This window comes from Vitis vinifera, chromosome 5 (genome assembly GCF_030704535.1).
Source record: "Vitis vinifera cultivar Pinot Noir 40024 chromosome 5, ASM3070453v1".
Classification (NCBI taxonomy): Eukaryota; Viridiplantae; Streptophyta; class Magnoliopsida; order Vitales; family Vitaceae; genus Vitis; species Vitis vinifera.
Genome location: NC_081809.1, coordinates 2,803,627 through 2,817,116, shown reverse-complemented (window position 1 = coordinate 2,817,116; position 13,490 = coordinate 2,803,627). Strand labels below are relative to the sequence as shown.

General features: G+C 32.9%; 1 protein-coding gene across 2 annotated transcripts; it reads left to right on the top strand.

Annotated features, from left to right (window-relative positions):
- Positions 1 to 8,260: 8,260 nt before the first annotated feature.
- On the top strand, positions 8,261 to 13,245 carry LOC100261316 (probable receptor-like protein kinase At5g18500). 2 transcript variants are annotated; one of them, XM_002267234.4, is made up of 8 exons: positions 8,261 to 8,838; positions 9,824 to 10,493; positions 10,608 to 10,712; positions 11,224 to 11,346; positions 11,445 to 11,615; positions 11,793 to 11,922; positions 12,210 to 12,422; positions 12,726 to 13,245. In XM_002267234.4, exons 2-8 carry the CDS (start codon positions 9,844 to 9,846, stop codon positions 12,873 to 12,875), a joined length of 1,542 nt encoding a protein of 513 aa, XP_002267270.1. In that variant the 5' UTR covers positions 8,261 to 8,838; positions 9,824 to 9,843; the 3' UTR covers positions 12,876 to 13,245. The 2 variants fall into 2 exon arrangements, with proteins under 2 accessions (XP_002267270.1, XP_010649679.1); XM_010651377.3 differs by having other exon boundaries at positions 8,264 to 8,639.
- Positions 13,246 to 13,490: the final 245 nt, after the last annotated feature.

Genomic DNA, 13,490 nt, shown 5'->3' with positions numbered 1-13,490 from the left:
TTTAAAAATATAGATTAAAAACATTAAGTGATTTATAAAATATTTTTAGTAGTTTTAACACTTAAATAATAAAAAAATTTAAGTATTATAAATATGAAAAGCGTTTTTTAGGAATAAATTTTAATTTAATAAAATATAAAAAATTATTTTAAAAAACAGTTACTTTTATCATATCAAAAATGCAGAGTAATGACCAACCGACATTTTCTCGTAACGTTTTTAAAATATGGGTCTACGCTTGGTCAAACTTACACTCAACATGCAATTATTATCACTCACATTTCACTGCCCCATTGTAAACCGATGTGGGATATCATAACGGTAGATCATGATCTTCAGAAGAAGAATGCAAGTCCAATGCATTGGCTCCATACATTTTCTACAAGGACACCGTCTTGTGTGGAAATCAAGGATTTTCATAAGGATAGGCCCATCAATTTAACGCTATCTTCTCACCGGCTTCATACACGTGAAGAAATGCACAGCCTCATGTCTCACAATTTGTACCAGTTCGAAACTGGATATCTTATCAGTCTTGTTGTTTTCCGTTTGCCAGCGACCCCTGTACTGAATTCAGCTTTTCTGAGTTGGGTCTCTATCTAATTTTTTTTTCCCACAGTGAATGGAGGCCTTCTGGGCTTCTGGGCTGGAGTCCCTGGCTGGCTTCTGGGCTTTCCATCTTGGTGCGGCCTTAGTCCATTGATTTAGACCATGAGGACTCCTTGACCAACCACTAATTTTCAGTGTTATTATATTAAATTCGATCACAAATTACATAGATTCACTGGATCGATTCTTAATGACCCATTGCTTAGATATTTGTCTGCTTTGATTTTGATTTAATGGGTTTTTACGACTTTAAAACATGTTTCCACAACCTTAAAATGTATGTATAGCGTACGGGTTTTGTTATACATAATTTTTAACCGGGATGCCCCATAAAATTTAATGGACGTGATCTTTATGATGGACAAACCATAAGAATGAATGGTGTAAGGTATTTTATAGGAATAAACTTGATATATGAGAGGTCTTTAGAAAAATTGTTAGTTGATTCGACCATGAAAAATATCAAAGAAAATCCATTATAATTAAAATTTATATATTTTTAAATTATTTAATCTTTATATAGTTGCAAAAAATAAATAAAATGAGTTTGATGAAACATGTAAAAATAATTTATCTTGTTTAAATTTATTTTTTTCTTTTCGTCATATTTTTCCTCAAATTTTCTAAAACCAAACATAATCTCATAGGAAAGAGAATAGAATAAAGGGTATTGAACCATGGATGCTATGTTCAATTCCCAGGAGACATACCAACAGCTTGGCTTAGACTAAGCCTTTGGCAATTAGAAAAAGAATTGAAACAAGTGGTACACTATAATTTATGCCTTGTCTGGATCTAATCTGTTGTGCAATTGATTTCCAATCAGGGTTAGGTACAAAATCTTTGTAAACCCCACCCCCCGCCGCCACCTCCCGCCCCCCCCCCCCCCCCCCCCCCCCCCCCCCCCCAAAAAAAAAAAAAATGGTTCCATTATCACTTGAGAAAGGAGACCAAACCACACAATTACATGCTTTAAACATCTGTAACCACCCCTAAAATTAACTACAGGATACCTCTTCAACTGGCTGGACTGCCCAGACATTGTACACAGCCATAAAAACATTCCTCATGGTATCTCCCAAGAAGCTTCAAACCAAGAGGATAGAATTGGGTTCAGAAGGAGACCAATGGCTTCTCTGCCAGAGCTTCCCCTATGCCTAACTTCCAACAATGGAGATTCCTGTTCAGTAACCCTGGCATCTGACTTCAATTATTAACAGTTGGCTGATAATATAATGTGAAAGCAAATCTATTCTAGTTGCATGACATCCACTTCCAATTTTGTACTCTTCTGCCTTTGATTAATGCATACCATACAGATTTCTCATCATGTTCCCTATAATATTAGTTCCTGGAGTCCTTCATATTTGAAAACCCAGGGCCCTTTTATGTCTTTGTCCTACAGACACAGAGCATTGAGGCCCCCTTGCAGAGGGTGAAGCCATGAAAGGTGGGCTGGGAATCTAAAAGCCGTTTGGAGTGATTTTAAAAGCAACTAAAAATGCTTTTAGTGTTTGACAAAGCCTTTTTACAAAAAAACAAAATCCAGAGAATCTCTTGCTTCCTTTTTTTTTTTTCAATGGGTTCTAAATAACCCGATTATTCGATAGGTAATTCTTTCAAAAATTAACCAAAATCACTCCCTAAACCGACTCTAAATGACTTTGTTTAAGTGTTCTTGGTAGGAGTGAGCTATGATTCATGATCTAAGAATCTCATCAGAGGCTCATGTCATTGAACAATTTGTGGGGAGAGTGAATAAAAGGGATGTGAGCATCATGATATGGCCCTTTCTTAATTGTAAGTTGAAGTTTCCTTTCAGCTGCTTGAAGACAACACAGTACTGCTTAGCTTTATATGACTTTTAAGATGACTTTTTCCTTTGTATTATTGCACCCATCTCTTTAAGAATCACAAAACTACAACTGTTACTTCTTTGCATACAAATAGTATGTATCCCTTTATTCACTATTATTTTGTGGCTTTTTCAATTTTTGTGGGTATTAGTATTACCTTGTCTTATTTTTCAATCTTTAATAGCTTTGTAGAATAAGTTATGCTAAATTATTGGATGGTTTTTTAGATCACCAATAGTTTGTTTCAAAATCATTTTAATTGTTTTCTTCGATTCAAAACTAGGAGTTTGTTTGGTAGTATGATATAAAAATAATTTTTTATTTTTAAAAATAGGAAACCGTTTTTTAAAATCCTTAACATTATTTAACCGTTATTATCAAAAAACAAAGTGAAATACAAAACAATTTTTAGATAACAAATAAGAATTGTTTTTTTCGTTTTTAAAACACAAAAAGAAACACATGAATCTGTTTTATCATATTTTCTAAAATATGTTTCTAAAAATTATTTTTTATTTTTTAACTTAAAAACAATTTTTAAAAATAAGTTTTAAAAATATGGTTAACCCTGATTTTTTCACCTTTTTAGAGAAAAATAAAAAGATAAGAAAAGACTATAAAAATTTTTATTGAGGACAAGGAAATCAAATTGTTGATAAATGTATTGCATACATATAAATCGCTTTCATTTATTCATTTTTTCTTTCCCTTATACTTCTTCAATGTTTGTTTAGAGATTGAAAAAAAAAAGGTGGTTGCATAATTATTGTCAAGTCAATGATATTCAAAATAACTTGATTCACAAACCAAAATTGAAAATGATTTAAAACCATAGGGTAATTTCGAAAGAAATTTTAACTATATCGTTTTTTGATAAAAGATATTTAACTAAGGTGAGATTTGTAGTTGAATGAATAGAAAATGTCAAAAATTTAACTTTTTAATTCAGTTAAAATTAACATCTTGATATCAACTAATATAACTTAACATCAATAAATTATTTTTAGTTGAGAGTCAGATAATAAGCACCGTTTAAATTTTTAATCAAAGTGCATTACAGATAAAAGCGCATTCAACACTTTAGAATGACTTCCAAACCGACCCTTAATGCAATGAGAAAAGATTTACATCCAAGTCAAGAAGAGTTGCTTTTTGGGAGAAACGTGAACAATTTTCTTTAAGCATAAGCATTGGACTTCTTGTGTCGGTGCATGGTCTCTAAGAGATTACGTGTGTGAAAAGGGTTTTAAATTTACAAAATAAGTGAAGATTTATCCAATCTTGAGAAAACAAAACAACAACAACCCCCCGAGGCTTCAAGTTTGAAAAACGTGCCACATTTGAGAAGTTTGTAAGTTGCTTTTGGTTTGGTTACCTAAAGCCATTAGTTTAATGATACATTAGTTAGAAAGCTTCAAACATTCTGAAAATATAATAATTTTTTTTTTAAAATAAATTATTAATAAGGAATATATATTGTCTTTGACATTGTTTAAATAATACTAAGAACGCGTAGTAGATGATGATTTAATGGTTTGAAGCAGTTGTTCAAAATCGATTAGGTAGATTGGGGTGATTAACATCAAAATTCATTTTTATGATATTAAATTCATAGAAGAGAAATTTTTTGAAAAAAAAGTTATGTTTAAAAACTTAAGAGCTTGTTTGACAACTAGTTTTAAAAATAATTCTGAAAAATAATTTTTAAGAATAATTTTTTTAAATTGTTTTATAATTTTTATAAAATAAAAGTCTATTTAAAAATTTAAATTGTTTTTAACATATTTTTAATATTCTTAAATATGTTTTAAAAATAATTTTTACATCTAGTTTTTTATTTTTAATTATTTTACATGTTTTTATAACTATATCTTAAAGTAATTCTAAAAAAATAAGTAAAAATAATATAAAATAATTTAAAAATATTTTTTAAAAACACCATGTTTTATGTTTTTAATAATAAAAAATAAAAAATAAATTTATTATTAAACATGTTTTCTATGTTTTTTGTTCTGGATAACAAAAAACATTTCTCAAATACTCTCTAAAATATTCATAATCTATTTTTTATATTTTAAAATAATTTATAAAAATAATTTTTACAAGTAACAGCTTATTTTTTATTATTCACCATATTTATATAATTATTTTTAAAATTAGCCAAAACAAATGAAAACAATCAATAATAACTAAAAAAAAAAAGTTCTTTAAATACCTTTTTATTTTTTAAAAAAAAACTATTGTTTATTTTTAAAAAATAAAAAAAATTGTTTTAAAAAAAATTAAAATCCAGACTTATATAAAATTTTCGGCAAGTGTTTATACAATCTTCTTATACCCAAATAAATCCCATGAAAGCATTAACCCCAGAAAAGAAAGTGCTTCTTCTTCATGAAAAAGGGATTATGCTATTAGCTTTTCTATTAAATACAAAGCAAGACATTGAGATACTTTTCTACAATAATTCCTTGCTTGTTAAGCACTTAATAAAGCATAATCCAAACCCACCATCTATCTATCCATCACATTTTGGAAAACTAGGCTGATGAGATACATGCCCTTAAAGGAAGAGGATTTTTCTAACTGTCTGCTTCTTTAGGACCCATCTTTCAATATTAAATGCATGGACAAATCCCTCAAGTTTTTGCTTAAAACTCCATCGGATTCGATGCTATCCACCTTACTTAGATAGCAAATCTCCACTTTTTTTAATCTTTAAAGTATGGTTAATAGACAGGTAATCTCCATTAAAGCTCTCTTGTCTTGTTCCATTTTCCTCCCTTTCTTTTCTATTTCTTCTTTGGCTGGGCCCTCTCTAATGGATGAAATGATTGCTCAAAGCACTGACTGACCCTGGCCCAGCCCAGTAAAAAGTACCTCACATATAAAGACAACCATCGTCAACGTGAAAATTTAAAATAATAATAAGGTAAAAATTAATGAAGTCTATGTATATCCCCAAAAATAAAAATAAAAAATGGTGCTGGATTAGAAACGGTGGCAAAATAATAGTGTTTTTGGGTTTTACTGTGTTTTTATTCTAGGTTTTAGTGAAAATATTTTGTTTGAAAGTGTTTAAGCTAGAAATAGCGGTAGAATACCAATGATTTGAAATATATTTGACAATATTTTTATTCGAAATATTTTTAATAAAAGTATGATGTTTCATATCGAATATAGGAGAAGGTTTCTAACACTATATAAAAGTATGAGTCATTAATCATATAGACGTGTTTAGAGTCATGAGGCCCATTTGGACCAAAAACGGATAATATCTATAAAATTGAGCGTAGGTCATCACAAAATGGTATAAGAGTCAATTCCCGATCTTGATGTGGGGTTTATTTGGTTCCTATAATTGAATGTTTACAGAAAACTTATTAAAGTGTTTTTAAGATAATTACGTATCAAATAATTTGTTGATGCTAAAAATAATTTTTCAAAATTTTAAAATGATTTCCTAAATTTTACTAAACACCTACTTTTTTTATAAAAAAAAAAAAAAACTTTTTAGGTTAAAAACTTTTTTTGAAATCACTATCAATCAGATTCAAAATTTATTTATATTTTAATATGGGGTCCCTTTTTTTATACTAAAATTTTATTGATTTTATACTTTTATTTAATAATCCAGATTTGACATGGCTCAAATTTAAGGTATGGTCAGGCTTCAACATTTTCCAAATTAATAAGAATAAAATGGGTTTAAACTAATTTCAAAGACTTTAAAATAATAATTAATTTATATTATAAAAATAAAAGAAAAATACAACTTATGAAGATTATCTTTTTCTTTTAATTTCAGACATAAAATCAAGTAATTATTTCTATTTTAATTTTTGTATTAATAGAGACAAAAATTAGAAACATCTCAACCAGCTAATCTCCTAAGTCCCAACTAATTATTAATGGCACCTTTTAAAAATACAAAACTTTGACTACCCTAATCCTGTAATCCACTGATTGGACTTTGGAAGCCCACCGACAAGGTGTTTGGCCATTTTGGAAAAATTTTTCCCCCCAACATTTTCCAAACAGGAGTAGAGGGAATTTTCCTAACAGAGTACAGGGAATTTTCCAACATATTTAACTGCTTTTCATATGGAACCAGGAGGCAAGTTGGGCAAAGTCAATTAGTTCCAGAGCCTTTCTTAACTATTAAATCTCCACACATGACTAGTTTTTTTTGCTTGAATTTAGCTCAAAGAATAAGAGATTTGATAATAAAGTAGTGGGATTTAATATTTACAAGCCACTAACATAATTGCATGTGATGCATGTGAGAGATGTCAATGGAAATTTGAGCGGTTATTTACAAAAGAATAGCAGAGACACAAAGGGGGGTTTAGCCATAAACTTTTGAGCACCCACTCTCATGTTCTACTATTTTGTCCCCACTGAAATTTGAGCTAAATTTCACCTAATTTGCACTTTCATATTTAACCCCACATAAAAAAATTGCAGAAAAGTTATGCCATTTGCAAGAAAAAATGATGGTAATATGGTTGGAGCATGAACCCTAGTTTGGAAATAAGAAGTAGAGTTAGGGCATGTGATGTGTATAAATAAATGTAGTATAGGACATACAAGGTAGTGTCAAAAGTATACTTTATGATGTTTTTATATTTGCATGACATCAAGGCATGCTATTGGAGTTGGTAAAATGATGATCATGGAATGGGTGAGGAAAATGTGAAGCTTATTATATTTTGAAAAGGATTGAAGGAGGAACCATGTGAGATGAAAACATCCGTTATAATTTTATCAAATAACAATGAAAATAATTTACCTTTTCACTTTCTATCATTGACCTAAAAAAATTGAAATTAGCCTCTATATTCGACACAAAAGATGATTCAAGAAGAATATGGAACAAGAAGAGGGGTGTGAAATATGATGAAGGACCCACCATGCATATTATTCAAATGAGTAACTCAGGAGTCAAGACATGGCATCCCTTTTATGTAGAAGTAAATGAAATGCCTTTCATCCCAATCCATGTTCTTCTTCTACACATAAAGAATTGCTAGTTAAATGTCCAAGGATGACACAGTAGTAGCTTGACTGTAATGTGGGGATTGCTTGCTTGCTTGCTTGCTTTCTCTTTCACTCATCTTTTCTACATGCCACCATGATTCCTTTCCTTCACCTCTTGACATATCAGGAATTTCATTATTGCAGCAATTATGATGGATTGTTGGGGCAACTGTTAGGGAAAAATTTCAAAAAACCCTTTCTGGGTTTCAACTTTGAACTTTCAACAGCTCTCTAGGTTCCAAAGGTGGGTACTGAGGATCATTCAGGCCCATACACAGACCATTACATCTCACCCACAAAGGGCAATGTCTAAATTCTAAAGGAAAATAAAGGATAGTGATGTCAATCACACAGGCGATGTGGTGTCCAGTCTGTTTCTTTGACTATCCAACCCACCTGTTACATAATCCTTGTTTCTATAAATAAAAGAAAAAGAAAACTCACAACACTCTAGAAGGAAGCAATCACAGGGTAAACAGAGTGATTACAAATTTCATGAATTTGTAAATACCCAATAAATGAGAACAATCACAATGGTTTTTTATGCCAATATATGGTGCAAAGTCTGTTCACTTTGACCTGCCAGCCTCCCACTTAATTGCACTTAACATTTCTTCAAGGGCACTGATGACTTGTCTCCTATAATCATGATTACTTCTTTTTTTATATGTTAGAAAATTGATGTTTGACGAACAAAAAGTTTTAGAAATAAGAGTCTAGAATAATTGAATAAAAAAATTAAGTTTTAAATTTTCATTATTTTAATTAGATTTCTGATAATCAGTCACCTTCAAGAACCATTTCAAGAATTAAAAAAAAAAATGTGTAAAAAGGGTTTCAATTTATCATGCTATGCTTCTCTTTTACTGTATGTAATGTGAGACATGTCTGAGATTCTCTCTCTCCTCATCACCTACCACTGATAACTCCATCCCTTCTTATTAACCCCACCACCATTCCATTTCCCAGAATTCCATGTGCTAGTTGTATTGTGCAATTTTCTTAAACCGCAGACTAGGGTTTTCTGGTGGCACTGTGTTTAGGGTTTGCAGTAGGGTGGGGGCAAGTGTGGTGTGAGAAAGCTCCATTTGAGCTTGGATATAGAGACCCGTTTGCTCATTTCAAAAAACCCGAAAGGTAAATCCAACCAAACTGCCTATATATCTTCAACTTCTGACAATGGGGTTGATTTGGGTGTGTCTGCATGGATTCATTTCATAGTGGGTTTTATGGTTTCCTGCATAGGAGATCTAGGGTTTGAGATTGGTTTATTTTGAGGAGGGTGTCCAGAAGTTTTGTGGCGGCTGCTCTTTATTTTGAATTCCAAGGAATACAGGTACTCATTGAGAAATTCTTCAGTAGGCGGGCCATTTGCTCTCTGCATTAGTTGCTGAGAAAATGGAGAAGGAAAGAACAAAATTTTGAATCTGTTGCTTCTTGTTTTTTGTCTCCAGAAGATGAACCACTCAATTGAATAAGCCATATAGTACTTCCATTAGAGTCAGTCCTCTGAAGGTCATGTTTTCAAGTCCTAAAATATTAGAACTATGATTCAGAAAAGAAATAATTTCCTTTTTTCTACCTTTTATTTTCATCAATCAGCAGAGCACCTTTTTTATTTTTGTCTTGTTCCTTTGATTTTTCACACATGAATGATTTATGGCATGAAACAGGAAATGCATTTTGTTGGTTGTGATGGTATGCAGAAAGTAATGGGAGATATGTTCCTTTTGGGTGTGTTTCTTATTATTTATTGGATATATTCTGCATCTTCTCTGGTTCTCTTTGTTATTTTTGTATTGGCTTGAAACAAGAAATGTGATAGGCAGTTGTATTTTACTTGGAAGATTTTGTATCCTTTTTCTCTTGCCTCTATGGGTTCATATGTGCCCTCCCTTTCATCTTATGGAAACTTGAAATGGGTCTGAGGTCTGTTTTTCCGATAACCTTTGGTGTTAATCTCTCTTCCCATCTCCCAGTATTTGTTTGTTTGTTGTCTTGGTTCCATCCTTCTTCCACTTTCTCAATTTTTGCTGATTTTTGTGGTATTGAAGGAAATGGTGGATCATTTTGTTATGTTACCAGTGATAGATGTGGTTTTTATTTAAAACTTGGTTGAAATTCTTGCTATATGGAAAAGACAGGTTTGTATTTTCTGTTGATCCAACCTGGAGTCAGATCAATTCATGCTATATGTGGGCCATTGGGATAAAAATCAGTGACAAGATGAAGATAAATTCTTAAAAAAATGCAACATATATGTGAAGTTTGAGTGAATACATGGAATTTGAAGTTCAATTCTATCGCATTCTATTTTTCAGGTGTCATAGCAACAGCAGAAATGGCGTCTGGTCTTCAGGCTGAACTATCCAAGAAGACATTTCTTTTTGGTCTTAAGGTGTGGGTTTTAGTGGGGATCTTTGTGGGGGTGTTTATTGTGATAATTCTCTTGTTGATGTCACTGTGTCTTACTTCACGGAAGAAATCAAGAAGGGCTAATAACAAAATTCCCCTTAGCCAAATTCCAGCTATTTCGAAGGAAATCAAAGAGGTAAGGGTTGATCAAGTTTCTGCAGACAACTGTGGTCCTCATGATGGAGTTTTCCTTGCCCTTAATGACAAATTCAGTGATAAAGAATCAGAGAAGGTTTTGATCCCCACAAAAAATGGGGATAATAGCAGTCAATCTGGTTCCTTTAATCATGTGGAGAAAGATGGTGTTGGGTCTCAATCAGGAGAAGAGGTTGGTTCTGGGACCATTAATGTGTATAGACCTTCTTCACATCCTATAACAGCCCCATCACCTCTAATTGGTTTGCCCGAGTTTTCTCACCTTGGTTGGGGCCATTGGTTTACATTAAGGGACCTGGAGCTTGCAACAAACCGGTTTTCGAAGGAAAATGTCCTTGGTGAGGGTGGGTATGGAATTGTTTATCGAGGCCATCTGATCAATGGGACTCCCGTGGCTGTTAAGAAGCTCCTCAATAATTTGTAAGATTGTGGATTAGCTTTCTTAAATAGCTATGCAACATTTATTTATCCTCCTCTTAGTAGACTATCTTAAGTTTACTTGCTTATTTCACACCTCAATATTTTTTCTTATAGAGGACAAGCAGAGAAGGAATTCAGAGTGGAAGTTGAGGCTATTGGTCATGTGCGACATAAAAACTTAGTTCGACTTCTGGGCTACTGCATTGAAGGAACCCATAGGTAGTGCTTCCTTTTCGGATCTTTCCTTGTTTCTAAAGCATCATATTAACTTGTCTTCTGCTGTAGGTGAGAAAGAGATTATTAAGCATGTCTACATAGTATTGGATTTTTAACTAGAATTATTATATGGTATGAGCTAATTATTGCACATTAATTTCATAAATTAGTTAATTATGTAAGCTTCCTTACTCACATTCTCTTATTTATTTCATCAATTATTCTATGACGGAATGCCAATTGTCTCATGTGTTGGCTATTTGGGTTCAAGAGCACCCTGTTTACAGGGAAAAACAAACAAACAGAACCATAATCGCTTCCCTAGTCATTGATCTAACAAATTTATTCTTTCTGGTTGCGACTTCTTGAAACTAACTATCCCATGGGGTGTTCAATTTTCTTACACATGAATCGTACCCATTGATAAAAGGTATCTTTTGTTTTAGTGCTCTATGTTTGAAGTTGGAAGGATATCTTTCAGATTCATTAATTTCAATTTTCACTATAATTTCAGGCTGTTGGTATATGAATACGTCAACAATGGCAATTTAGAGCAATGGCTTCATGGAGCGATGCGTCAGCATGGATATCTTACTTGGGAGGCCCGCATGAAAATTTTACTTGGCACTGCTAAGGCGTAAACTCACTGATACCTTAATCTGTTATTTACAGTTGCTTTAGGTTTCATTTCTTTCAATTGTCATCCACATGGTGTGATATGATTTTTTATTGCAGGCTCGCCTACTTGCATGAAGCTATTGAACCAAAAGTTGTGCATCGAGATATCAAATCCAGCAATATATTGATTGATGATGAATTTAATGCTAAGATATCTGACTTTGGTCTGGCCAAATTACTCGGTGCAGGAAGGAGTCATATCACAACTAGAGTTATGGGGACCTTTGGGTTAGTATTTTTGCTATTCAATAGTTGCAGCAACTTAAGTTAGTTGTTCATGTATTCACTTTATTTCTTTTTACATCACTTTATCATTGTTGGTGGCTTTTAGAAGAAAAGTTGATGCTTGTAATATACAAATGATCTCCTTTCATTTCTTTTCATGTTTCTCTCCTAATGCTACAGATATGTGGCTCCAGAATATGCCAATTCTGGCCTTTTAAATGAGAAGAGTGATGTTTATAGCTTTGGGGTTGTGCTCTTGGAAGCAATCACTGGAAGAGATCCAGTAGATTACGGTCGACCTGCACATGAGGTATGGTTATTTCCTTTGTAGGAAGTTGATTAGAATTTGTCTGGGGGATTTGATTCCTTATTTTTGCTGTTGTCTGCTATTTTGGACATTTTATTGTCATTTTTATTTACTGATTTCAACTTTTTATTAGCTCACATCAATTAGCACTTCTAGATTTTAATATGTTATTTAACATTGAGTCCATCCATTTATGTGACTTGTCATCAGTCCCATTAAGAGTATGAAATGGCAATACAGAGTCACACTGCTTACAAGGTCATGGTTTCTGAATTTGTTGATTCATGCAGGTAAATCTTGTTGATTGGCTCAAGATGATGGTTGGCAGCAGGCGCTCAGAAGAAGTTGTAGACCCAAACATTGAGACTAGGCCATCAACAAGTGCCCTTAAAAGAGGCCTTTTGACTGCATTAAGGTGTGTCGACCCAGATGCTGACAAGAGACCAAAGATGAGTCAAGTCGTTCGCATGCTTGAATCAGAGGAATATCCTATACCACGAGAGGTTCGAGTCTAAAATCTTCTCTAAATATCCAAAGACATTCTATTTGGTGTGCATTGAAATTAGAAAGAACAATCTTTTATCAGAAACGTTACAAAACTTGTGTCATTTGCAAATGTCCAGCATTGTCAACTTCTCCAGAAACTTTGTTTCCCTTGTTCAGCCAAAAAATTATGAAAATTCAGCTTTTCCCACCCATAAAATTGTTTGAAACTTGAAAGCCCTGCTTAGGACAAGGTTTTTTTATCCCTTTTTTGGAAAAAAAAAAAGAGTGAGCCTTCAGTGTAACCTGGTTGAAATTTTCAGGATCGGAGGCGCAGAAGGAGTCATGCAGGGAACAATGAAGCAGAGTCCCAGAGGGAGAACTCTGATACTGATAGGAGTGAAATTCCAGATTCAAGGGCAGAGAATAGAAGGAAGCATCGGACATCAGCAAAGGGGGCAAACCATTTATAGGATGAGGGCTATGACTACATAAGATAAAGGGTAATTTCCACATTCTTTCGACTTTGAAATTCTTGGGGGCCTGCCTTACTTGCGATCAATGGGCAGGGGTCGAGCCATTTAGGGATAGAATATTTGTATTTCGGTTTTGTATTACCTACTTGTAGATGTTGGAGAGAAAATTATTTTGTGTATTAAAGTGGGGTTGGTTATGAAACTCTCAAACCACTTGTGATGTGTACAGATCTTTGAATTTTTTTTTTCCTTTTCATTTCCAGAATCCTTTTTGGGTTGAAGGTCTCTCTAGTACATCAGATTGTTCATAATTGCCCTTGCTGTGTAGAAAAAATCAAACAAGGAAAAAAAGAATGATCTTTGTGAATGATTTTTGTGATTTCATTTGAAGAAAGTAGTCCCCTGCAGCACAACGAAAAGTAAAAAGTTATAACCTCTTTTTCTTTATCTGTTACCTTTCAAAAACCCCATGAAAAACCACACATCAGGAGATCAATCGAACAAAAGAAAAAGAAAACGAAACACCTCTGCTGAAAATATTGTTGCTTTGTGCTGACTTGATAGAAAAGTCTCTACTCCCTACCATATGATTCTTTAATTTCATTTGGGGAG